General features: G+C 42.5%; 1 protein-coding gene across 4 annotated transcripts in view; it reads left to right on the plus strand.

Annotated features, from left to right (window-relative positions):
* LOC116427702 (uncharacterized) overlaps window positions 1-17,271 on the plus strand; it is a 74,758-nt gene extending 57,487 nt beyond the window's left edge. For all 4 annotated transcript variants that reach the window (XM_076372914.1, XM_076372926.1, XM_076372927.1 and 1 more), the window contains exons 3-4: window positions 8,468-8,620; window positions 12,605-17,271. In XM_076372914.1, the coding sequence (XP_076229029.1) occupies window positions 8,468-8,620; window positions 12,605-13,585 (1,134 nt within the window). In that variant the 3' untranslated portion in view covers window positions 13,586-17,271. The remainder of the gene's footprint in view (window positions 1-8,467; window positions 8,621-12,604) is intronic.
* Window positions 17,272-27,895: the final 10,624 nt, after the last annotated feature.

The raw sequence follows: 27,895 nt of genomic DNA on the forward strand, positions 1-27,895 counted from the left end.
GAGGTGTATCGCGTTCCGATGCGTGTAGAGACCTCTCCCGAGACGGGCGGCTGACCGACCGACCAGTTCCGAGTACGCCGTGGGCTCGCTGGCTGGCTGGTTACTACTACCCGCCTAGTTGCCGTTCCTTCGCGTAATGGAAGTAATCCGACCTCGTTGAGAATATTTAACGGCCGGCCGCAATGATACCGTGCCACTTTCGCGGCACTTCCTAGTATCGTTGTTATGCAATGACACGCCGCCACCTCGGGACTCTGTTTCAATGACTACAACGAGCCGTTAGATACCGTCTCGACCTCCTCCCTGCTCCGCCCCGTTCGGTAACCATCCCGTAACGTCTCGCTTCGCCTCGCCGCACCGCGTCTCGCGACGCCTAGATCCGACGGCATCCGCGGTCTGCGTGCCAGGACAGCCTGCGATGCGTCTCGACGACGCGACTATTTTCAGAACGCTTCCCGATTTTTGACGTCAGTCACCGCCCGGTTACGTCATCGGGGTGTAGGCGACCCCTACAGCTTGGGCGCTATGGTTTTAACGAGATTTTGAACGATCCGTAGTAGTTTCTTTCTTTTCTGTAACTTGGAAATGCATTTTGATTTTGGATGGCCTCTAGAGAAATTAGAGAAGATTTGAGAATGTCTGAAATCTGTGTGAAGTTATTTCATATTAATGTGTTAAGTTTACATTAGGAATTTCAATTTTCGACACTTCCATCTGCGAACGGGCTCCAATTGATTCATCCCAGGTATCTAAACAGGTCTAGGTTAGATTTCGTAATGACTAGTAGACATGGGATCATTAAAGATTACGCTCAACAGTCTAGACTTAATAGATTAGATCTTCTCGATAATACTTAATTGACTGTTCCACTAGGTGTAAGAATTCGTTCAAATTTACTAAAGCCTGCCTGTTAATAATGTCATTTCCGAAAAACATTAGCACGCTAACAAACACGAAGGCCTAGGAGCGTTAGGGTATTTCTAATGAAAAATTTCGTGGTCGGACGATTTCTGTTGAGGAACCTTTATAGCGATACGATTTTCCGAACAGCTGGTTTCGAAGTACGGGTGGGGTGTTGGTGGAGGCCGGAAGGGGCGGGAGGGACAGGAGGAGCACGCCGGAAAATCTCCGGCGATGAGCTCTAGAATAGAAGCACGTCAGTGATGCCATAAATCCGTATGAGGCACGGGACGGGCCAAGTTTGCGGCGCAACGAAATCCGGGTATAGCGGGTGTTTTAAAACCCCGCGGACCACGAGTTTGCATTTTAAACGAACGGGTCTGGGCTGTGGGACAGGCGGTCGGGGCGGAGGGGGTGGAAAACAACGCGGCAGCCACGCAAACGCGCCGGCGAATCGGATTAAAAAAATTCACGAGGGAGTTGCCGTTCCACGAGCGTCGAGGTGCGCGTGAACGGCGTGGGAGGGCGTCAGAGGAATCATGTACCGGGTGGCTCGTTTCAATGCGATGTGTCGGTTCGACTCGATTCCAGTTATACGAAAGTATTTCGAATAATTTTTGTTTTCAACGAAGTGCAGTGATTTTTATGTGACCCGTGGAATTGGTTTTTCATTGGTCGAATTGAAAATTGATTTATACGGTTAGAAGTTTCATATAATTCGAACGAACCTCTCGATGCCTTGGTTTTAGAACGATACAATATCTTATGAATTATGTTTGAAGTAAGAGGAAATTGAGTTGTATCTTAAGAAAGAATCTTGCTTTTGCATTGAAATATGTTTCGCAATGTATCGATTCGACGGTGAATGTTTAATAATGATCCAACTTTGTGGATTATATCGAAGTTATGTAATAATTTATTCCCGGTGTTAATTGATTAAGAAACTAGACAGGATTTCCTGTTTCGATTCGAATCTTAACTGATCGAACTTTTTGAACGGAAATCATTTGCATTCGGCATTTTGCAATCTCCCTTTAAATTTACAAGACTTTACGCTAGCAAAATGAGTATACATGGAAAATAATAAATTTCCTCGAAAATATAGCGTAACACCTACTTGAGGTAAAATGTTATTACACATCCGATAGAAACGCGTCTCTAATTTTATTTGAATATTGTCAGCGTTAATTGTGTAACTTCCCATTAATTATCAACTCCAATTCACACCGATTAGGAACAAGACCAGAGCAGGAAACACGTTATTGGCGATCTAGGAACGCGTGGGATCAGTAAAGAGCCGACCTGCGCTCGAATCAACGAAGCAGCAGCGGTGGCAAGAAAGTTGCCGGCTGGGTATCGTAACACTGAGCCAGCCTTTTTGGTAACTCCGGGATTGCGTAACGCGGTGCACCGGCGTCAAGTGCTTTCGCGGTTTGTTCATGTGCGCGGAACGATCGCCGTGATGACGGATAACCCGTTAAACGCACCGCTTGTCCCATTTCGCGGCTCTCCAATAAGAAAACCAGACGGCGATGCATAAACATTTCATCAGAAACCTGGCTTCAATATGGCGTCCATTCATATTTATCTTTCTTCCAAAAATCAACAAATCCACCAAAGTTAGCCTCTTTATCTCATCCGGCCATTATTGCATTATTTTAATAATAGCTTATAAAACTTATTATCTCCCCATTATGTACGTACGTTATGACTGTAGCGACCGTTTCGCTTTAATCCCATTCTTCCTTGCTCAAACACCTTACCAATATAATTTGTTCATACGTTCACTTCGAATTAAAGTTTCCCAAACTCATTTAGCCTTTCCGCATGTACTCTTTGTTAAAAAAAATTACTCAGTGTTGGAGACCTATCCTTCTCAGCCTAACGAACATGAAGATATTGCTATCCGAGGTTCCCTTTCTCCAAACTGTTCCATCTCCCTCCCAAAAGCGTTATCGCTCCGTTTGAGAACCACTGCTTCAGATCTCACGGAACACACGAAAACGCGAGTTGTCATAGCGGAAAAGCAGATACACGCCCGACACGCTCCGGGGGAGTCAGCCTTGAGCGGCCAATTGACTTTGATCCGCCTATAGATAAATCCTCTCCCCTCGCGATACCGTAAAAGCTCTCCTTTTGCGGGTTTAGCGGCGATCCGCGGCACACGCGTTCCTTTCTCCTACCACCTCCCGCACTACCTCCCCACCCCTCTTAACGTCGGGTAACCTCTTTCCGTCCGCGGTAATATTCTCTGATGTGGGCTATTCGTTATCTCCCGGCTCCTTTTGCGACTCGCTGCCCGCGGGGACTCCGGTCAAGCCCCTACCCGCCGCCCCACTTCTCCTGACGCGCGTACCCTACGCACTCCCTCGGGATTTACGGGTGCGTCCCCGCGTTCGGCCGCGTAATCTATTTACGGAGCGAAAGTCGCCGCGCGTCAAGTATGAATATTTATCGTGGCGTGCGTATGCGTCGATAGAAAGAAGGCACTTGGAAGGAATGCGGGTCTAATTGGCCCTAGCGAAAGAAGTCACGCCCATTCTTAGATGCAATTTCGGGTTTAACGTGTTATTCGAAGAAATTGCTGCGTAGTTTAATCTTTTGCACTGGGAAGTTTTTCTCCAAAAATGTTCGACATTTTTCGATGAGGTATAGACGATATTCTTTGAAACTAAGTAATGATGAAATATAAATAAATTGAGAAACAAAGTACACGTTTGTTATTGCCGTACGGTTGTAAGAAATAGCAGGGATGACACTACATCTGTTGTGGAGGCAAAGACGTGCTACCGAGACGCTACTGTTCTAACATATTAATTTGATAGTACGACAGAGACAGTAAACAAAGCACGCAACGAGAGATCCTTCTTGTCTCTATACCGTTCAGAGTGCCAACTTTACGTCAGCGCACTGTGCTAGAGCTGTTGCTTGTGAGATACGGCATAAACAAAAATTGCTTGGACATATGAGACAATTGATCCTATATATCTACTACTTCTCGTACATTTTAACCAAGTTAGTCTACTGGTATTACTCGGGTGCCTACAATGTATTTTTGTTCCTACAACGAAGAATAAAACAATAAAACTAGTGACATATTCGGTGATATGTTTGTTCGCTTCGAACGAACCCGTCGGCACTCGTAGTTTGAACCTTAAATAATGCTGACTGTTCGACATTCAGTCTTCTTTACTATACCTGACACCTGGACGATTCAATAACCAATGTTTAACTGAGAAGTCAGCGTTGCTACGAACAAGTTGTTTCGTAGCAATTGTTATTTTTGGAGAATCCACCTGAATCCAAATAGCGATTGGTCATATAATATGACCGTAGTCGCAAATCCGTTCGAAACGGAGCACCGGGTGTGCAACGTTGGAAGGGCTCGGCAGAGGAAAGGTGGACTCGGCTCGGCCGTGCCCCTGTTTGCCGGAGAAGACCGCACGCGTCTCCTCCAGGGGATTTTCTGCGTCCCATTTGTCGACGGACCGGCGCGGCGCGGCGTCCGCGTACGGAGCAAAAGGTGGCGGCCGGCCGGCTCTCCACGGAAGAATTCTCGTATGTCATCCCCGGCTATCGATCCTTATTTGGCGCACCGGGATGGGACGGGATCATGCCGGGGTCTCGTGTTACGCTCGCTTGACTCTCGCTCTCTCTCTTTCTTTCTCTCTGTCTCTGGATATCTCGCGCGCGCGCGACCGAGCGGAGGTTACGGGATTTGTCATTAGGGTGACTCAGGCCTATGCGGTTGGGGCCTGGCCGCTAAATATTGGAAACTTCTAGACGGCAAAGGTTCGAAAATTGGAATAATTCTTAATAGGGAGCCTGACACTTTGTAGCTAACTTGGATTACTACGAGCGGGAAAAAAGTTTGCATCCAAGTGGTACAATTTTCAGTCCACAATTAGAGATCAATTACTAAACATTAACAGTAAAAATTAATAACGACCGGTCACAGCTCCAAACAAATCCTAACTTCGATACTAACTACTACTAACTAATCCCCCATCGTCACACTATCATAGTTTCCCGGAGTCGCTCGAGCGTTACGTTAAAAGTTAATCCTTCCGGTGCATAATGCGTCCAAATAAAGCAAACCTGCTCGCGTTATAATTAAACAAACATTTACATTAACGGTGGTATCGTCCGATGGTCGGCGTCCACGTTCTCGAAAGAGAAAAACTCTCGATAATTAATCCGGCGAGATCGGCGCCAGTTTCGAAGTCTGCCAGTCGACGGCGGTCCGAGTCGGGGTCCGTTAAAAATCGCCTTATTACGCGTAATTTCGCGTAACTTCCCGCAATTACGGGAGCACTTCCTTCTACAGTGATATTCCGGGACCAGACCGAAACGAGGATCAGCCGCGGACAGGACGGTATTAATCGTTAATTGCCGGAATGCGCGTCGACCAGCGCGCACCGTCCGCTAACTTTCAGCCTTCGTGGGCCACGTGAGTCCCGCCCCGTGTCCGTTGAAGCAAGTCGAATAATCGTTGCGGAAAGGGAAGAGTTATCACTTACCCGGTTCCCCGGGTGCCGCTGGTCACGCACGCAAGCTCTAAATATGAAAATGAGCCTGGAACGTTTAGCCGCTCAGAGACAAGCTCTGCGCGTCTTGTGGACTGCCGTTTTCTCACGTGCCATAGAGTTTTATCAGTTTTCTTCTCGCCTTGTCTCCCCAAGATTCTTATAGAGAACCTCGATAAGTCGGACTGTGAGGAAAGGCAAAGGATCTTCAAGTCGTAGAGGTCCGTCTTATCGAGTGTTGGAGTAAATGAGGTTTAGCAAACGAATATTCGACTTACAAGGGTTTTGTAAGACGATCAGGAAACCAGTGGTCTTGTGGGAGTTGGACTTCTTCTGAATTACAGTGGTATAGACGAAATACGTACTAAACACGAGGAAAATAGAGTTATAAAGCTTTTGTATTTTGAGTTGTATAGGTTTTATAGCGGAACGGAAGGGAATGAAGAATTTCACGAGTTTTAGAGGTTTTCAAGTTACACGGGTTCGAATTATTGAAATTCGATCGCATGTATTTATATTCATGAACTGTTCAGACTAATTTCTATTAAATTAACATCAATTTCAATATCGATAAATATACAGCTGTGTGACAGATATTTTCAATCCCACAAGATCATACCATCTTTAAATTATTATATGCAAGTTATTCAACCGCAGCCCTACACATAGACACTTATGCATACGTGTAATTGCTAAAAGCAAAAGACGGTGGCATTTTTCACAAACATTTGTTATATGCCGTCCAAGATGATTGTTTCATCCCTGAAGGTGACTGAGGCAAGCTAAAAGGTTGGAAATCCATGAATTAGAGGATCGTTCGATGATATAGGCGATCAGAGGTCCCGCGCTGGCCGCCCCGGAGCATGCATGCTTGTTACACACCGGTACGCGTTGCGTGACACAGCGCGCACACACGGGCAACGCGCGAAGGCTCACCGTGCTGCACGTATTCAGCCGTGAAACGCACCCCGACGCGTTTACATAAACACACCGGGGGAAGATACATACACTCTCTCAAGTAGGTTAATCTCTCCACCCCGTCTCGATCGGGCTGGTTATCTCGAGGGGTTGGACGCGCGCCGCCTGACCCCGGAACTCCTGGATTGCCGACGATTATCGAGTTCTCTCTCTCTCTCTCTCTCTCTCTCTCTCTCTCTCTCTCTCGTGATCGCGATCTATCTTCGACTCTGTGCAACCGCGGATCTTCCGCCATATTCGCGGATAATCAGTTTATCGAGGATTTGATTTTACGCTTAATTGTGGAGGAAGAGTGCGTAGCGAGTTTTCACCTAATGTGTTCTTGTGCGGGAGGACAATGAGTGTAGAAGGAAGTGAATTTTCGGATAAAATGGGATGGCGAAAGTAGATAGCGGCTAGAAAATTGTTGTTGAATAAAAATGGAATGTTTTACAACGTTTTTTATTTGCCAGAACCAATCAAGTATGTTCTTAAATGAGACGTTATATACTGTATAATTGTATTTTTTATGAAATGATACGTCCTCTCAGTTTGAATATTCTTTATAAAAGCCGCAACAGATAGCCTTCGAAATACAAATTAAAAATCGCAGTTAAAAGTAGTGTTGTAGCAAAAACGTTCTAGACAATTTATTGTCACGAGTTCGATTGTTCCGAGTAACAAGCACTCCGTCGCCAGCCCCAGCTATCGCTGTCCCTCGTTGGAAATTGAATGTTTCGCATCCGATATTTACGAAATCATCGATTTCCGATCGGCGACGATAAAGATACGCCGGGGCCGCCGCCTCCATTACGTCTAATTACGGGACGCGGCCGTTTGATCGAGCCGTGTTACCTTAAGGCGGCGGTCACCTAGATATCGGCATTGTTATCCTGCCTGACCGCAGCCACTTAACCGAGTTGTAAGCCCCACGAGTTCAACTTTACCCTTCAACAGGTGTTTAGGGAAAGACAATAATGTCGCGCATGCGCTCCCAACTTCTTAAGGTCGCAAAGTTCGTCCGAACAATCTGACCGCGGCCATGCCTGCGGACCGTGATGGTATTCGTGCAGGAGTTAATTGAGTTTCCGGGGCGGAAGGAAATTTTTCCGACCCGAGGGATGATCGAGGGACGTGACTACCGCGGAATACCTAAAAACATTCATAGGTCAGCGCGCATCGTTCCATGATTCTTCCTCGATGAAAATGTTTTCTACCAGAACATATCATAGATCTGTTCTTTTGATTTATAAGAAGTTAAAGCAGGATTTGTTGGGGTTTTGTATTCTCACAGTGCTTTATTTTCGAAATTCTTGATGCAAAATGTTTGTAGTTATCTGTGTCTACCTGCTCGTGTGAATTGTTTAGTTTTGTACATGTATTTATGCAAGGTCTAGAAAATTTGTATTTATACTGCATTGAAAACTGGTAGAAATCTGCAATACCGACAGAAGATACGCTTATAAGGCGGTCTACCTTACCGACAACAGGTAAAGCGATACGGTAGTAGATAACTGTAGTATGAGAATTCAGTGTACAACCGTCGAGGAGGTAGAAATCTTCTTGCCTGTTGTGGGATCACTTTTATCATTTACCATTGGATGGCGTTGACGTGAGTGTATCGAGCGAGATTGAGTAAAATATTCTTTGAGAATTACTGGATCAATATTTCCTCTTTGTAAAAGATGTGCATGCATCTGTAAATTTTTAGTTAATAAACTTTAATTATACTTTATTTATATATTGTAATTTTGTATCGGATGATTAAATTTCTTTCGTACCTGCTGAGCAGTTACTCAATGTTGCGCAGATAATAATTCCACCCAGAATTCGAAGGAAACGTTGAATTTTGAAAGTGTAAAATGAGAAATATTATACAGTTAATATTAAACTAACCGAAATTGATGCAAAATTTTATCACATAGAAATATAAACAAACGTGAATGCAAATCGAGTAACATATAAAGTGTTAATATTTGAATTTTTGTATTCCACTGGAACCGGTCGTTTTACTAGATATATTAAATATAAAAATCAATGGAGTTTTAAATTGAATTTCTGATTGCATCATATGTTGCTTACAGGCATTAAATGGCGCTGAGGGTACCGTTCCACCCGGAAGAGTATACAAGAAAGTTGCGATCGTCGAGAACTTCTTCGACATTATTCATGCTGTTCACGTTGACCTTGAGGGTCGTCCGGGAAAGCATGCGGGTCAGAAGAGAACGTACAGGACGGTAAGTTCGCAAACACTTGCAATTCCGTTTGCGTATATTCGATGTATCGCACCAAATAAGAGAAATTAAAAATCCTGGTATTACTGGACAATTTAAATAGTTTATCCAACATTCTTAGAAACTTGAATCTTGAACAGGCTAAATACTTTTAGAAAGCTTAACGGAAATGCTAATGTACATGCCAATGAATTCTTTATTTTATGAGAAATATTATATTTTCTATTGAAGTTTCTGTCGTTTGTCATTTGTTATCAATAATTGAATCGATAAATCAGATTATACATTCAGTATTTACACGAAAGTATGTACACATCAGGATTAGGACAGTTCGACAGCCAATTTCATATAAATTTTCCATAAAAAGCAGATCTGGATTGATAAGTGGGATTTATTATATAATACCTGCAAATTAACTTTTATCTTCTTCAATGAACTTCCCTATCATTACCCTATAATACATGCGAGCTTCCCATTGTTTGGAGCTTCACCATAACTTAACTGATAACTTGTCAGTAGTCTCATCGTTTTCTATATTCCATGCTTTTTCACGTTCGATGCTTGACAACAATCGAAAACTACCTTTCGGTAACTTCGCCAATATAACCATAAAGAAATTTATAATATGCCCGTCATTTCATACTAAATCACATGGAACGTGACATTTAGTTTACTCGATTTCAAAGATCGAAGCCAACGATGAATCTTTCCAATTGACATATCAAGACTCACTAAAATTCGACTTGTATACGGAACGATCATAACGCAACAAACAATTGGAACAAAAATTTCTAAAACGACTCTTCAAATGAAATTCACTCTCACATTATCTTCAACATAAAACCACAAATTCTAAACCCTATCAATTACCTCCACAAATTTCACAATTCCTCAAGACATCTATTCAGTGTCATCCAAATTCAATCGATCCGTGGTAAGGGGCTCCCCGAGGGATGATCCGTCGGGCGCATCGGTGACCCCGAAATTCGTTTGGCGTCGTCAGCAGCGCCGAATTCTTGCATGACCGGCCGCGACACGTGATATTTACCGTTCCCGGGGGAAAGGCATTGAGGCATTCAAGCGTCGAACACTCGATACCACACGTCATCTCACGTGTTCCGGCCGCGCGTTGGCGTCGAGCTCTCTCCGGGGTATCATATCTGTTCTCCGACACCCGTCCCACCCTCCCGATCGGTTTCGCCCTCTGTCTCGGTCGCCGCGGCGGCGGTTCGCTCCTCTTCCTCCCGTTTCGCATCCCCTCCGACCTTCCCGCCCCATTTCCCGTCTCGCTCTTCTCCGCGGATCGCCCCTCCGCCGCCGCCCACCACCCATTTCCCATTCCAAACTGCATCCTCTTCCTCTCTTTCTCTTTTCCTCCCTCTCTGTCTCTCTTTCTCTCTCACTCTTCGGACCGCCGCGATCTGCTTGTGATTCAAAACCTCAGGACACTTGTTGCATTGCCTGCTTACTCGTGCAACTTACCCACACACGCAGCCGTCGGCGGCGGCGCACACGCACGCACGCGTACCGCGGCCCCGCCGCGACCGTGAAACCCGTTTCGCGTTTAAGTCGGCGTTACCGGCGCCGCGATTCATCGGCTCGCGGGACAACCACCCCTCGGGCCACCTTGATCACGTCGAACCTTTACGAGTTTGATGGAGGGTGTTTCGAGTCGAGAGCGGGGAACACGGTTTTCCTGATTTTCTTGGGGTGTGGTTTTCGATTGTTCGCTGCTCGGGGATGAGGATAGCCATGATGGACTTTGGTTCAATGGCTGGTAATAGTAGTGTAGATTTTTATGCGAATTTTCGGCTTGAGTGGTTGATTAGTAGAAATTGGTATTAGGAAATTTTTATAGGATTACTTCAATTTATTTAGATTCTTTCTAAAGGAGAAATGATATTTGTGTTTTCAAACCCTTTGTACTGGAGTTACTTTAACGAACTACGCTTATTGAAATTATTTTATTTTCTTTACTTTGCTTTTTGGTAGAGAAGTAGGATGTTTTACTTTGATTTGTATTTAATTTAAGTATTGGATATTGTTAAAAGAAGAATAGTATCTCATTTCCTAAAGTACTTTAAATTTCACAATGTTCTTATATAATATGTTATATAATGATATCTCACAATATCTTTTCAAGTATTTTAAATCTAAAATGTGATAGAATGAAAGAATAATGAGAAAGATTAATTCCTTATGAACTCTGCAGTATAATTTATGCGAATATTGTCTTTATACTGCTTGAATGAAACCCGTGTTAATAATGTCTCCATAAAAAGTGAATGAAGATCCGAGAGGGGCATACTGATCGAAATCTTCAAAAAGCTTAGGGTGCGGAGTTGAGGGTCGTGGTGAGTGAGGGTTGTGAGTCACGTTAGAGGGTGCCGATTTGCGGTTAATTGATACTCAGCTGTTAGGGTAATCTTCCTAAGCGAAATAGCAGCCGGGAAACTTTCAATCTCCTGAACAATATTTCCCAAGAATTTGTCAAGAATTTTCCAGAAACTTGAAAACGGATCAAAACTCAACGTTGCTCTATGGAAAAAAGACTGAAAATTATTCAGTTTACTACGTTTTATTTTATTTTTATTCCAATCTTTATTTCGTTCACCGTATTTCTATAAATTTTTTTCCTCAAACATTTCTCTTTTTTAAAAAGTAATAAATGTTCACTAATAAGAAGATTTCGGAGATTTCATTGAACTTCCGCAAGGAACTACCCTCTTCTCAAACGAGGTTGCCTGCGCGCGGGCGTTGCTCTAAAAGCCATTACCTCGGTTTCTCACCCGTAGATCTTTTTTTCGTTTCGCAGACGAGGCTTCAAGTAAATCTTATCAAATTATCTCGCCGTTACGGCGCATACTATATACGCCTATGACACGCGCACATAACGCAGCGTCCATATATCTACGGGGAACCTTTGTCTTTCTCGGCTCGGAGGCTCCCATCCTTGATTAAGTTATGCCGCTCCTCCACCTCCTTAGGGAGAAACGTTTCCTATTAAGAGGTAGAGAACATCCCCCCGGCTAAATACCTCCTCGCAAAGACATCAAAGTTCCGTTACTGCTCATGAATTTTCCCCAGTGGGCGTTCCGCATGAAACGGTTCCACGTGACGTTTGACAGAGGTAGGAAAGGGGTCACTCGTCCCGTTTTCCTGTCCCTCCCCCGCAACTCCTCGCTGCTTCCTAATTCTTCCTTAGAAATGTGCCCGATCCCTGGCATCAACGCAAAATGTCTCGGAGAAGTCGTATTTGTAGACAGGAAAATCGTGCCCAGAACCGTTCCCGTTTCAGATGAAACGAGTACTATTGAAATATGAAAGACAATCGAACGTGGACGTTTGGATCTGCTTTTTGTAGTGTCATATCCTTGCTGCTTTCGTTGTGACCATAAATCCCTTCTAAAATTCTGAAAAATTTAGAAAATTTCCGTTATTCTGAGAGAGTTTCTACAGTTTAACAGTTAGTCTAGTGCTTGGTTAAAGTACACGTATCTATAGCTTTGTTTTATTTATAATGATTTCGGAAAGAAAATTGATATTCAATCAATGTCCCGATTAGAAGGTAAAAATTAATTTACATTTTTTCTGACGCAATCGACTCAATTATTAATAAATTTATTTATCAGTCTCCGCTAAGCCAACTCTAGCAAATTAAATCATACATAGTTAACAAGCTGTGAAAAAATTAAAACTTGATTAACTTAATTAACAATGGAAGTTAGAAAATGAACTGAAAGAATTAAGTAAAAAGTTAAAATTTGTTAAACAGTGTTATCAATGAACGTAGAATTTATATAGAATTTATTCAGATTGTATCATAAAGATCCATAATTTATTGATAATATTCACGTAACAATCGCAGCAACCACCGTAAACCATTTACCCACCCTCTCGAAGAACAAACAGTAGCATGAAAAGCAATGAAAAAGAAGAAAAACCCTTGATTCGCATTTTTGACACGAACATCCGGTTTCATTCCAGATCACGGAAACGTACGCGTTTCTGCCTCGGGAGGCGGTAACGCGATTCCTGCTGGGCTGCACGGAATGCCAACGACGCCCGCGTACCCCGAGCCCGACGAATATATCCAACCAGACGCAGTCGAGCGCTGCGACGCCTTTAACAACAACCCCGACACCGTTGAGCCCGAGTACAGCCGGTGGCTTGACGACAGCGTCGACGACGTCGTCGTCCTCATCCTCGTCGGTGCAAGGCAGTTCGAAGCTTCGCGATGGCGGACACCAAGAGACTAAGGCGCTGTACAGTTACAGGCACCAAAAGCACCAGAAGAGCAATAACAACAGCAGCAGCAACGCGATGGAGAAGCCTGACAAGGAAAAGGAGGAAAAGTACAATCCCCTGAGCATTACCAATCTGCTGAAAAAGGAGCCGGTGACGGGCAGTTTTTTGCCCAGCGCGGACACTTTGCCGGAGTCTAGGCGCACTCCCGAGTCAGATCGGGCTAGCTCGAGAAGCTCAGCCTCGTCGAAGAGGAAGAGGATGCTGCCAGAGGGCCGGACACCCTCGCCCCAGCCCAGCCAACCGTTACCAAGACCGTGGAGTCCCGGACTCGATCCCAAGAATACACCCATCGACTACAGTCTTCCCATCACTACCTCATACCTGAAGCATCAGCAGAGGCTACTGCAGGCGGAGAAAAACAAGGCGGCGGCAAAGGAGATCGAGCTCGAGCAGAAAGTAACTATCCTGCCCACGGAGGAGATCGACACGTCGGAGAGGGACAGATATTCACCGGCGACCGGGTTGATCGACACCAACCTCAATCTGCTAGCCACCATCCAGCACCTCCATTGCCAGGTGATGCTGGCGCTCACCGAGAGGCTCAGACCCTCCATCACGATGCCCAGTCCGTTGGTGCTGCCCTCTGCCGCTAACATACTCGGAAGTGGCATGATGATGGGGTCCGAGGTGTCAGTGCAAACTGGCGAGCATCACACGTGAGGATAAGATTGGGACCGAGATGGGAGAAGACCTCGTGAGAAGGACCAAAGGATTAAGCGTTCGATAAGCGACTCTTTCTTCTAGACCACCGCTGCCCGCGAGGGCATTTTGAACTGCGCGCGGAAAGACAATGGTGGGGAAACTGTAGTTGATTGTTGGGATGAATTGAATGTTACCACGGTTTTCCATTGTGATCTTGGAGGCGTTAGGAGAGACTGATTTTGGAATTTCGAGGATTGTGAACTGAACGTGTTTTGGAGACTTTTAACGTCCCCCGATGAGACTTTTTCGTTTTTCGCTGGTCGATGAATTGTACGGGGTGCCTTTGCGATTGATTGTTTCATCGAACAGGGTGTGACCCTACATGGAAAGGTACATAGGGAACATAGAGTAAGATATTTTCGTTCGAACTCTTATTTTTTCCGTAAATTAATCACGTATATTGATTCCAGCGTTAAATATAGCCAGTAGAATCGGAAGAAGGTTATTCCACGTGAAAAAATAAACAAAAAATGTACAGTAAAATGTGTTCGTTCGAGGTCTCGTTTCCGAGAAAATTAAATTCGAACGTACTATATCGACAGTTAGCAACCGCGCTCGTCGAATTTCCAAATCAAATTTCCCCAAAAACGAAGCTCCAAACGGCAATATTGCATTCTACATTTTCAACTCATTTTTTCCCATGGAATAACCTCTCATCGATCACACCACCCCCTGCCCTCTGTCCAAAAACAAGAAAAAAGAATCTATTCCATGTACCTGATTCATTTTTTTTCCGTCACGGACCATTCGTACCGCAAAGACGCCCCGTATCTTCCAACCCCGAATCAATTTAAGGTTTATTTATTGCCCGTCGGTGACCGCGGACGATGAATGAGTAACGAAACTATTTAATCCGCGCGTAAATTTAGACGTTTAGCGTTCCGATCCCTAGGAAATGGTTCCAAGAGGACGGAACTATTAAGGCTCCCGTCATCGGCGAACGATGACGATCGCGAAAACTTGTCCGCGGTCGGCGAGGGGTGGGACGGTTGACGCGGCTAATATCCGATTCCCCGGCGCTGCCGTTCGAGCTATCGGATAACCCGATCATCTATTAAACCGGATAAGATCAATTACTTTGCCGGCGTCCCCGGCGACAGCGCCAGTTAAACCTGCCGGCCGGCCGGCCGGGTCGGATCGGTTCGTTCCGCGTTCCCGATATAGACCGTGGAACGAGACGAAATTATTCGCGAGTATGTCAAAATGCGGGTCGACCCTGTCGCGTGTCACCGATCCCTGCTGGTCGACCGCGGGTCAAATCCGGATCGGAAGCGGACGCTACCCCCGGTATTTAAGGATCCGGCTGCGGGAGAACCGAAATGGACGCACGCGGTTTCGACAGTGACAATTGGTCGCCGGAGGACAGCCACTTGAATATTTAACGGCCGGTGAACGAACGATCGCCGCTGCTGATGACCCGCGAACCGTTTCGGCTCGCTGTCTGCTGGCTCAGAAGTCACCGGCCCGTTCCGCTACTAATTTCACGCCGAGAGGAATTTCGATCGCTGCCTGTTCATCTTCGATTGTGGAAACAGTTTTGTTCGACGGATTGTGACCTTTGAGGAAGTATTTAAGGAACGGTTAGTGTTTTTAACACTAGGTTTACAGACATTTCTCGCACTGTTTGTTATACTGATCCTAAAAAAATTCATGTTCGTTCAATAGAATTTTGGAAGTTGAACGTTTAAAAATAGATAACTGAAGTACGTACTGGTGTAATTGTACCAATCAAAGTCGACGAAAACATTTAGTAAATAGTCTTTATGAAATACAATATGTGTCAAATTGACAAGTTCCTTAAACCTAGTGTTAATATTTATTTTGGTTTTTGTAGTTGAGCTTGTTTCGATCAGTTTTGGGGGTTTAGTAGGAGGCTGCGAATTTTTGCGCGAGTAATAGAACCTGGGGATTGCGGATATTGGAATTGAGTATTTATTTCTTTTGTTATCGCATTTGATACTCGTTTTTAGCTTCGGTGAAATTTAAGTATGAAAGTAGCAGGAAATTTGCAGTCCAGGATTGTCTTCAATTTTCGGTTTTAACAATATTAGAGTCTTATCTGTTTTAATCTAATTTTACAGAATGAGTAATTTCTTAAATTATGTAACTATGTTCCTTAGATATTTCGTTGAAGCCGTCACAATCTAATTTGGAATTAATTGAATGAAATTTGTACAACTACTTCCGTTTTTGAAAAAATTTCCCCTTTCAAATTTGCATTTTTCTACTTTTCGTTTCTGTTACAACAGGATTGAGTGTTTCGTGAAATCTTATTGGTGACAAAAGGATATTGTTCCATGAACACTATCTCAACACGTTCGCTACCACAAGATATAGTACGTTTACGTTGCTGTCATGGTATACCAAATATATAAATTTAAATCAGAGTTCATAATAAAATCGGAAAAATGATGACTGTACATCTAAACCTAAGTTGAAATAATAAAATTCCATCCCTTCGCAGAACTTTATATTTCAAGAGTATTATTACCTTTTAAGGTAAATCACACGCGGTGCTGTCATAATTGTAAAGTTCGAGAGAAAATTCGAACGAACTTCGTACAAGACGACACCTACTAGTACAGCGTACAAAAGAATCCAATTACCTTGTTACTTATTTGCAAATATTTAAAATAAAAAATAACAATTCAAAACTGACCACAATTTCGTACTATATTTAACCCTTTTAGGACGAATGTCATCGTAATGGTCACATCAGTTTCACATATTTATAATCGAAAGTTGCAATCAAAAAATTTAATTATGCAATAAAAGATTACTACGTAGTTCCTTTATTTTCTAGTGTTAATTTACTCGCCCATCGAAAAGATTGATTTTCTTTTAAAAATCCTCGTTCGTAAAGTGATAAAGACAAGTCAATGGTAACGAACGTGTCACCCGATCAACGACGCATACCGTTTCCAAGGAACTGGTGGCTCGCACACGCGAACGTTGTTGTCACGTATACCAAAGGCGAAACTCTCTCTCGCGGCGACTGTTTTCTTGAAAGTTTGACCGAAATTGTTTTGTTGATTTGTTCGGAGCCGCACCATCGCGAGGAGACGGGGTCGCGATCCGCGCTGCCGTCGCCGTCGCCGTCGCCGTCGCCGTCGTTTCACCGCGACGCTAAACACACTTTTCGTATTTGACCGTGTAGCCTAGCCTTGTGTATGATATTAAGAACAAAAAAAATCGCCTAGAGGGTAGTGATTTCCGTGTATTATAATAGCTTGTCGTTAACCGGTGAACCTCGAGTACAAGGAAAAGGTACAATAGGGCCTTAAACGCGGAACAGACGGACCCGTTCTGCGCTAGAGAAGTTCGATAATCGTCGTGACGTAGCTGCAGAAGTGACAGACACGAACACACATACGCGCGCAAATGTTGCGTGGGAGACACTAAAAGAGCGTTTTGAACAAGCACCGGATCTAATATTATTTTGTATATAATCGTTGTATCATAGCGCAGTTAGTTGTTAAGGGTGAGAACGCGCGACTGTATTATTACGAGTAATTATTGCTAATTATTATTATTACCGTGACAGTTATCATCCTTATAACTATTATTATTATTAATTATTAATTATTATTTTATTATATTTAAATTGCACATGAACCAGATGGGAAAATATATGAGATCACTAAAATCCGAATTAATGGCTTTTCACTTTTCCAACCCTTTTCTCCGTTCGTATCGTTGGATATCTGAGTCCTCGAAGTTGAAAGATTCGAGTTTGTTGATTGGAAAAGATTCGAATATTACATTTTTATGTTTTTCCAGATTTTCCAAATCATTGGCATTTTTTAAGTATGATGTATTGCATGTTAATCCTTCATTTGGAAGCAATGTATAAATAACGAAGCTTAAAAAGAATTTTCAATGAAAGAAATTCACTTTTTTGCTATGTCAGAAAAGGATTTCGGAACTACTGTTACTTTATTTCACAGGCAATGAGAAACTATAAGATCATTAACATTTAAATTTGATAAAATTAACAAAATTTGTTTCACATTGTGGATATCGCTTTAAGTTCAAGACACATTCAAGCATGCTTTCAACATATTCCATCAAAATGAAATATTAATCAAAGGAAAACATCTCATCACGTAAATAGTCTCTTACAAATCCCCCAATTATTCCTTTGGAAAGGCTTATCGCTTGCGTTCCTCCTTAACCCTCAAAAGACCGGAAGACATTCCATTCAAACATTTACGTCTGTCCAAAAGTCTTTTCCCAATCATCAAATCTCTTTACCAGTATACGCAGAACATTAAAAAGAACAATACTATACATTAAACCAGTAAAAAAACTAACAAATTAAGTAAGAAAACGTATATGTAAATATTTCAAACGTACATACACACTTTCTCTAATCATTTTCGACATGTAGAGCACTACCGGTCTTTCACGTTATTCCTGCAATCTTTCAAGAGTTAAACAGTCACGCTCTCGTGGCTTCACTCCACCCCCGTCCCGTCCAAAGAAGTCCCTATCGCCGTTGGCGACACTCGAGCGAGCGGGCAAGGGGTCGGGGGCGGTGTCGTTGGATAAAATAGGAGCTGAATATGCAAATCGGTCGTTCGCATCGGTACACGCGATATTCATCGCGTCCCGTCTCTAACCATCGCGGAGGAAGCGAAACGAGAAAGATACCCAGAGGCCGAGAAAGATCGGTCGATCCTTCTGCCCTATGAACGAACAATGAACGCAATTGACACTTCTGAGCGGCTAGAAGGGCGGAGGGGTCGGCAACGATGGTGGAGGATCGAAAAGGGGGTGCCGTTGGGAGGGGTGGGTAGCCACGGCGCCTCGATGTACTTTAATATCACGAACAAAGAAGATGGAATCATCGAGTCCCCTTTAACGAAGGAGAGGAGATGGCAGAGCCGAGTTACCTGTTCTCTCAATAAGGATCGTTTCTTCGAGGCACCATAGGTAATGCAGCCTTTACCCATCTGGCTGTTGCCAGCGTTGTAGCGGCCTCGTTCTATCAACCGGTGCCACCGTCTCTCTCTCTAAGTCTCTCTCCGTTTCCTCTCTGTCCAACCGCCCCCAACAGCCCTATCTTTATTCTTCTCTCCTCGCCACCTGTCTTCCACCGTTTCCCCACACCCGTCTCTGTCTCCCCACCGTATCCTCCGCCTGTCTTTCTCGCTTCCTCTGTCCTTCTACCCTTAGGAAAACTCGCCTCCCTCTCCACGGTTCCAATAAGGCTGCCTCGTACCACGCTCTCCACCCTCTCTTTCCGCCTGTTACCGCTCTCTCCTGGCTCTCACTTTCTCTCTCCCCCGACCCGACCGCCCAGTCACCCACCTCCAACCCCGTACACCCCTCGTACCACGGCTGTGTCTACCCTCTAGCACACCCGAGATGCCTGTCCGCCCTCGTCCTCCTCCTCCACTCCTTCCTCCCTCTCGTTTCCTCCTCGTCTCTCTTGGCGCGCGAGCGAGCCGAGACCTCGAGCTTTTGCCATGGCATTGTTGCTATCGATTCGCCCCTGGAAACGTGTTTTTCTTCGGATATTTCGTGGCTTGCCCTGGCTACGGCCATCCCTGCTCATCTGGAATAACGAGAATTCTAAGAAACCCGAGTGTTCCCTCTCGCGCACCCCCGAAAAGCTTCTTCTGATGCGTTTCCCAGCCGCGTCACTGCTGTTCCCAGCCGGACACCGATGCTTTTGGATTTTCTTCTGTTGGCGGAAGTTGCATGGACGCCGGTGTTCTCGGATGTTTTTTGGTTTTTGCTTTGTGACGCTTCGGTGAACTGGATTTGAAGTGGAAGTAGATTCGAGTTAGGCAGTGTCGTGGCTTCGTGATTGGTTTTTGGGGTAACTCTGGATTGTTGAGTTTCTTTGTCGTTGGATTTTTAGTTTGTTGTTTGCGGACATTTTAAAGCTTTTGGCTGGATGATTGTGCGGTTTGAACATTTTTTATGGTGCGTTTGATATGGGTTTTTAATCTTATTAATTTTTTAGTTTTGGTCGACCTCCTTTCGATAGGATGTTTCTGAAAATATGAAATTCTTATGGAAATATCTTATTCTATCGATATTAATCTCTAAAACCGTCACTAAAATGAATTAATGTTTCTTTTGTAGAATTAATTTTTAAAGTCTATTTATAAAAAGCTTTTAACATTTACATGTAAATTATTAAAGATTTAATATATTAATTTATAAGTTAGTAAATTTGAATATAATTATCATAAGAAATTTAATTTTAACACGATTGTGACACGAGGCTTGTAATACGTTTAATTTTGCGTAGATTACCTTCCAATCGTGTCAATCAGCGTGAAGCATCTATTATATTCCATAGTTGCTGGTAGAGACTCCTTCAGAAACAAGCTCAAGCCATTTCACTGCTTGTCCGATCGAGACTACTGATTTGTGCTCGATTATACAGGTTCTAAAAGCCATTGTGGGACTTGGAAAGTTTCTCGTTCGCCGCTAGCGACGTCAAATCAATCGAGAATAAGTATCGAAATTCAGCAATGATTTCAGTGAACAGATAGATTTTTTCTATCGAATTGCCACCTAACGTCTAATTAACATTTTGCCTTATGATGAAGACTGAATTCCTTGATGAAACACTATTTTTCTATTAATTTATTTATATACCTTTGTTCATTAGTGTTTAATAATCTCCCTCAAACTATTATAGAACAAATTTATTACATTAAAATTGAAGGGAACAATACGAAATAAAGAAACTGTTCCGACTTGCAAGCATTAAAAAATGATATAATTATTAAAAAGGAATGACTTGTGCCCCATATATAAAACAATAGTGAATAAAACATTACTGTACAATTATTCCAGGATTGTAACACTTCATCAACCGAGCACGCTAATTACCATTCAATTTAAAATAATCACATCGTGATATGTGATCATTTCCTTATCAGCTTTTACAAAGAAACTGCATTAACACAATCTTCTATGAAACATACAGCATCACAGAAAATTCAACGGATTCAAAAATTTGAAAAAAAGAAACGATCGAACTTTTTTTCCATTTTCTAAAACCTTCAGTAACAAGTGTCAGTGACGATAAAAACTGATCAACAATTGTTCAAACTATACACAGAGGTTTTCCCCACTTTCCTGTGCGATCAAATGTTATTTATACGTTGGATTCGACCGTCGCGGAGCGCCGATAACAGTGCGCCGCAGTGGTAGAGATTAAGAAGTCGCCGAAACTCGTTCGGAGATTTCAACGAATGGCTACACTTTCCTCGCAGGAAGCGTGTGTACGCGCGGCGTAGTTGGGCGGGATGCGTCGCAGTGGCGGCACCCACGTTTCAGTCCCCCGTTTAACCCTTTTGTATCTGAATATGTATTTTTTTCTCTAAATCAAAGAGAGGACCAAGGACAGCTGCTTTCAAATGAAATTGAAGCTGTTCAGTTATAAGCAGTTATAAGCAAAGATTCTCGTAGCTAACGAAGAGACATTACATGTTTATCTGAAAAAATAAATACTTGATCGTTAAAAGAATTAGTATAATTCTGAGTTTAAGATAACGTGTATACCCGTCCAACGCGGTCAACTGGTTCAATTTTATGTATCACCTATTCTTTGTAGCAAAGATAAAAAGGAAGAATTATTAATTATTTGCTATTACAATTTCTATGTTACACTATTATCTAATTATTTACGTTATTGAATACTTCTATTCGACGTTGGTTGTCTTACAAATTATAATTGTTTTCAAGTCATTTCGGAGCTCCAGCCCCGTGGGACCACTGTGACAGCAAAAGTACTAAGGGATAAATTCGCTTGTCCCCATCACGTTCGGCGATTTTCAATGATTCGGTCCTCGCCGATTAAGACGTCCCCGAACGGTGACCATATTATCGTGGTTTAAGTGGCGTGACTCGATCGAACGGGCTCGATTTAACATCCCCCCCACCGGCTGCTCGCATGCTCGCGCGCGCGCGCGCGTGACTCGTGCGTGACGTCCATTGTTCTTCGGGGAACTGTTCGTGGTCTCCGCGCGTCAAGCTGCCTCTGAGCGAGAGGAAAAAAAAAGAGCGAATCTCGAGAACACCGCTCGACAATACCGGGCGCCATTCATTCGCTCGTCGCCGACGATATCTAGCCGACCACGAAGATATTTAAATTTTCACGCGAATCTATTGAGTCCCGGCGAGCCGCGCTCGTATTCACGCGCGACTCGCGTGTAACGTCATTATGCGCTTGTTCCTTCGGTAATTGGCGTGTTCTTTGATGTTGGGACTGATTTTATTTCGACAATGAGTGCGTGTTTTTCTTTTCTTTCTCCTTTTTTTGGTTTCGGTAGTTTGAGGTTCGGAAGAATTATAAATGATAATCGGAAGAATTGGAAGTTTTATCTTGTTTGCTTTTCTGTGGTGTGTTTGAAAGCCTTTGTTGAGAGAAATGTTGAGATACATTATTTGGAAATATTACTGTAATTTTTTAAGTTTTTTATGTATTATAAGTTGATTGCTGTGGCACTTTTTGTAATTTATTCTTTCTTGCTTCTTGTCTTGTGATTTTTTTCGTGGTTAACTCTATAAGGGATTGTTTAATGTGTTTTCAGTAAAAAATGAAGTAGTTATCTTAGGAGAAGATTTACTTTGAAGGTTAAATATTCTTAAGCTGGAAATAAGATTTTCTTTTCATTGATATAATGGGCATGGTACTTAAATTTATTGTATTCAATGTAAACTTTCTTCTCTTTTCTTTCTATATGTTTAGCTTGATATTCTGAGACAAAGGGATTAAGTAAATATAAGTGAATCATACAGCATGGATTCACACTCTCACATTGTCTTGAAAGATGTGTAACAATCGGAAAGTTAAGAATGCCTTGTCTCTTATCTTATTTTATCTCATGTTTAATAACTATTTATTGATTATTCAAAGCTATAACTTCCAATTGATGTGGATGAAAATTGTTTAAGATGTGACTGATAAATGTTTAGGAGAAAATTTTTTGGTAATTTTAAACGTTACAGAGAAAAACGTTAAACGTTATTAAAGATTTTTCCTCATTGTAAATATTAAAATGATACTTCATAGTAGTAAAATAATAATTCAATAGTAATTCAATTAGCAAAGAGTAACTTATTATTACGGAGAAATTTTTTCTTTAAGAAATATAATTAATTTATAAATCAAAATACAAGAGTCATAAAATGCTGCAGGTAGGTAATAAAGCACAAAGTTTTAGCTTAATCGATTATGTGCATATAAAGTCCGATGCACTTTGTAACATACAAACAACAATGTAATAATTGGAAACAAGTATGTACCAGAATATATTTGAAGATTAAGAACATGATAATGCTTCTCACTTCTATTTAAAATATCAACTGCACAGATTTTTATTAATGGAACATATTAACACCATTTAAACACCAGATTCTGGTTAATTTCACAAACAATGATTACAATTTTTTTTACATTTCATACAAATATACAGTTCATATTACCCACACTTATTAATGACACTTATTACCTTTATAGTTACAGCATCACCCTTCATTTCATTTCCCATAAATACTTTTAACTTTCTCATAACAATGCATAACGTACAAGTACCACTATAATACCAAAGCTGTAATATCACCCTTACATCATATTACAATCTACATGAATATTGCAATACAAGAAACCAGAATGCATAATCACAAAGACATTAAAAAAAGGAATCTTGCTATCAATTTCTATAAAATCAAACTCTCACAACTCAAAACACAACTGAATTTGCAAAGTACTAACTACAAAAAAAATTCAATCATAGCCCAACTAAAAAAAAGAATATTGAAAAAATGGAATCTCCTTGAAAATTCGCTCTCGACTGCCGCACCCCCGAAAGCTCGAGCGCTCTGCAACCCTAACTCTGCGCCCGTATTCCTGACCGCCGAGTATATTTGCCAGCCGGAATCGGACGGAACTTCGGCGGCATGAACTCCGTAACGGAAGCTCAAAGCTAATGCACTCCCCGGGTGTAAATCCAGTTATTAACAAATATCCAGTCGGGTGCATATCGCGCAACTCTATTACCGGTTGATCGAAGCTGCTCGCGAATAGCACCTCTCCCCCCGAGGGAGTCTTAAGGGAGAACCTCCTGTTATAGTTGTAACATCGACTAATTTCTCAATATTCTTTTCTTTGTTACAAAATTATTAAATCTGAATGTTTATTTTACATCGAAACAAAAATAAAACAAATCCCCGAAAATCCCCCAAGAAATCCATCGTAAACACAAACATCATCAATCTATTATATTATTTCCATCGTTTATCAATTATTAGAGATAGCTCTATACGATGCTTCAAAATAAACAGTTCCATTACAAAACAAAACTGTCTATTTCTCAGCTTCACTATCACCATCGTTCTAATCACGTACCTCAGTTTCACTATAAAGGTACCCTATACTACAACCACCAATTATGCCTGAACAGAAAAATCTGACGGTTGGCCAGGTGGCACGGTTCTCGCCTGACGGATATATCCGTCGGCCGTACTGGAAGGATGAAAGAGACGGCAGACCCGAGCCGTGATACCTCGACGTCATGCCAACCTGAAAATTCCAGTCGTAACGATACAACTAAGAAAGGACAAGCTCCCTAGCTTGGGCTCGCCGGTATGAGCCGAAAGGATGAATGGGTGCGGGGGTGGCAGTGGAAGAGGTCGCCGCCACCCCCGCCGGCCATTGTAATTCGTATCGCGAGTCGTGCGGCAAGATCTCTTATTTTCCCGTAGTATCCAGTATACCCACCTATATCCCGGGCTAGTGTCTACCCTCGTTTCATCCTGCCCTCCTCCACCCCCGCCCGCTCCGCCTCCCTGCCGTTTCAGCCTTCCGTCGACGACGTCCGACTCCCGCCTCGCTTCCATCCTCTATGGAGGATAGCGCGCGCCGAGCTCTAGAATGTAAGGGATGATTTTGGAGATAGCTCGAGGGTCGCTCCGGTACGTAGGAGTTGTAGGTTGGCGGCTGGGTAGGTGGATGGGCGGGTGGGTGGATGGGATGGTTGGACGGGCGGATGGTCGGGTCGAGACGAGTAGCGTAGCGAGAGACCAGGGTTTGCAAGAGATGTAGGAGAGTAACGGGGCGAGGGGCACGTAGCGAGGGACAGAGAAGGCTGGAAGATACAGGGTACAGAGCTAAGCTAGACGAGGGAGCAGGACAGAGAAGGTGGCAGGCCAACGGGTAAGAGTGGGACGGACAGAGAGAGCGGAGAGTGAGATGAGGGAAAGAGAACGGGAGCAAAAGGGGGTGGGGTAGGGTGGCAGAGAATATGGAGGAGGGTGTAGGTTTGCGAAACGGGGGCTGCCATTGGGATGCTTCGCCCGCGGGGTGGTTGAAAGGGTGCAATGGGGGCGGTTGGGCGGGGAGGATGGAGGTGAGTCTGCAGAGTCTCAGGAGGGTGAGTTCGGCGCCGAGGTGTCGGCCTTTCTCTCTGCCTCTCTCTCTATGTACCCACGGGTACCTAAGCCCGTGGCGTATGTACGGTATGTAGGCGGTGCGCGCAGCCTGGCTTCGCGGCGCGCAACACGGCTTGTTTAAATCTAAATAAATAATTTCGGCCGTGACACGCCGCGCGTCACCGTCGATCCTCCGCCGATATCGCCGTGATGTTTCATGGTTTCGGTAACGCGCGTGTGTCTTCGACACCGGCCGCTCGCCGCTGCTACTGCCGCGACAACTAGGATGGATAGACACGCCGCGACGTCTTGTTCGGGGGTGGCTCACCGCTTCGTTGCGCGCTGCCACTCGTCGAATATTAACACGCGTGATTATCACTGCGCTGCGACGGCTGCCCTGTCGGCTTGATGCGATCCCCCGCGAAAAACGCGGAATTCGGGATTAACTGCTCGGGATGGGGATGATCAGGAACACGTTTAGCGATTGGAGTATGATCGCGGTTAGGTAGAGGTCTCGCAATCGAAATTGGCCACATGGTAATCATGAGATTCAAAATGATAAATAAAATATAAAATAATGTAAATTTTCCGTATTTGTTCAAGGTGGAAATGATGATAAGGTATACGTATTACGTATAAGAAAAAGAATAATATCGAAAAGACGGACAAGTGTGTTTCATAGTGAACATCGAGCAGAATTTGTAGCGTTTATTGTCTCAGTTGAGTGTTTTAGCTCGATACAGTAACATTTACGTGCTTATAAGTTATATTTGCATTACGGAGTTTAGATATGTATACTGAGATGTTTGATTTAAGCGATATTGAATGGTTTGCGGTATATTTATTGTGTAAGGATGTTAAGGGTTAGTTTATTCAGTTCTTTTTTCGTGTCACTTATGTTTGTTAGCACGTGTTACTAGAGCTCGAATTTTTGTGCATTGCTAAATGTTTCTGAATAAACTTTGGGACAGTGAATATTTTAATACAGTTGAATATTAATGACATTAAATGCTTTTTATATGATGGGAATATTTTTGAGAATATTTTTTAATCTTTGTTTCTGCGAATTGGACGACTTTGGATTATATACAAATCTAAAGTTGTAAACGAGGTCTCTTTCGTCAAATTGTATGACTTTGTAGGTTTATTTGTGGCTTTCCTAATTTTTGGACTTCTCAAAGAAAGACTTTCCAAGCGTGTCCTGTGCAGTCAGTATTTTCAGAAGCTCTACGAAAGGAATATACGACCTTTCATCTCTCTAAAATAGGAAAATTTAACCCTTTGCGAGCGAAACATATTAAGGATATGGAAGTCAGTCGGGATGAGAGATTCAGTGAGAAAGATAGAGTCGCGCAAGTTATTTTATTCAACGTATCGAGCTCGCTTTATCTTCAAGAATTCGGGTAAAAAGTACAATAATTAAGATAAAAAATCACTATATTAGAAGCTTTATGAAAGAGATTTACGTGTAGAAAAATTGTAATATCCTTACTTGAATGTCGCTAGCTCCTTTCTGTCTACATAACACTGAATCGTTTATTTTGTACTAAGAGCAGCTTCTATATTTGCGAAATTCTACCAAAAATACTCGCAAACTTTTAAAAATGGTTGATTGTTATGAAGAGACTCGTTTATTTAAAAATAGAGATATTACGAAGAACATTCCACAGTGAAATAAAAATGGTACTTACAATCCGCTTTAAAAAATACAGTGGTATAATTTACAGAAAAATTAATGAAAAAATATGCGGAAATATTTAATTTCGATTACCTATGTATTGGATAGGCGAGCACATTAGTTTTCACTTGTCATCAGTTCCACCGTCGACACCGAGCTCGGTCGCTGCTGCTTTGTTTCGTCCGCTCTCCGCGTCTCTATTTACTTGACTCGTTGCAGGGTACCGTTTCCTAAACAGGAAGAAGGATCGTCGAAGGCGGGCTTAGCAAAATACTCCTGCTGCCACTGTGTCCCACCGCAAGCCATTTTCCAGCTCAGTACAACAGGTATTTGGGGAGAAAATATGTAAAAAGGGTAGTCCTCGTGGACATAGCTTTGCTTTTACATCCGATGGAACGGTTGCGGCCAAGGAAAACGTATAAATAAAGTGCATCAAATGGCATTTCCGAATACAATAACCATTATACTTTATTTTCACGAGGAAAAAAGCATAATATTTGGGTAAACTGCTTTCCCGGTCTTCTCGCGGTTAATTCGGTATCGCTTTCATTTATAACGTTAATTTTATATATTGTTTTGTATGTACGTTTTTGTATCTTAATTACAATTCTTTTTAACATTAACGGACGTTTCGTTACCACTATTCTTTCTTTGTGCTAATTAATTATAGTTATAACTTATTTGAACGAGATTTGGCTTCAAAGATTAATCTAGATTTTTTTTAACAAACTTGAATTATTTTCAGTGAGTAATTGTTTTTCGTTGTATAGCAGATAGTTATTTAACAAAATATTAGTTGACGGAAGGTATATAGTGCATGCTCTATGCTGTTGCTTGCATGTTGTAACGCTATTGTGGTTTCACAGGATAGCATAACATCCGATTTTCATATGAAATAATTGAAAAATTAGTTTTAGCCTAAATCAGTCTAAAAAGGCCAGTACGAGATCGAAAATCTATAAAGTCATTTAAATGTTTTAACACAAAGTCAAACAATACACTTTGCAAAGTAAGAAAGATTCAAAATTTGATTTTCCTAATTATCGACTTCATCAGGTCTAAATTTAGACGATAAAGGACCAGTTACCGAGAATATCTTCTACCTTCAAATTGACTCTTTGTCCTATGGTTTCTTTCACGACTGTGTTTCATAAAACTACTTAATCGCTCATAATGTAATAGAAAAAGGA

The sequence above is a fragment of the Nomia melanderi genome, chromosome 1 (assembly GCF_051020985.1).
Source record: "Nomia melanderi isolate GNS246 chromosome 1, iyNomMela1, whole genome shotgun sequence".
Lineage (NCBI taxonomy): Eukaryota > Metazoa > Arthropoda > Insecta > Hymenoptera > Halictidae > Nomia > Nomia melanderi.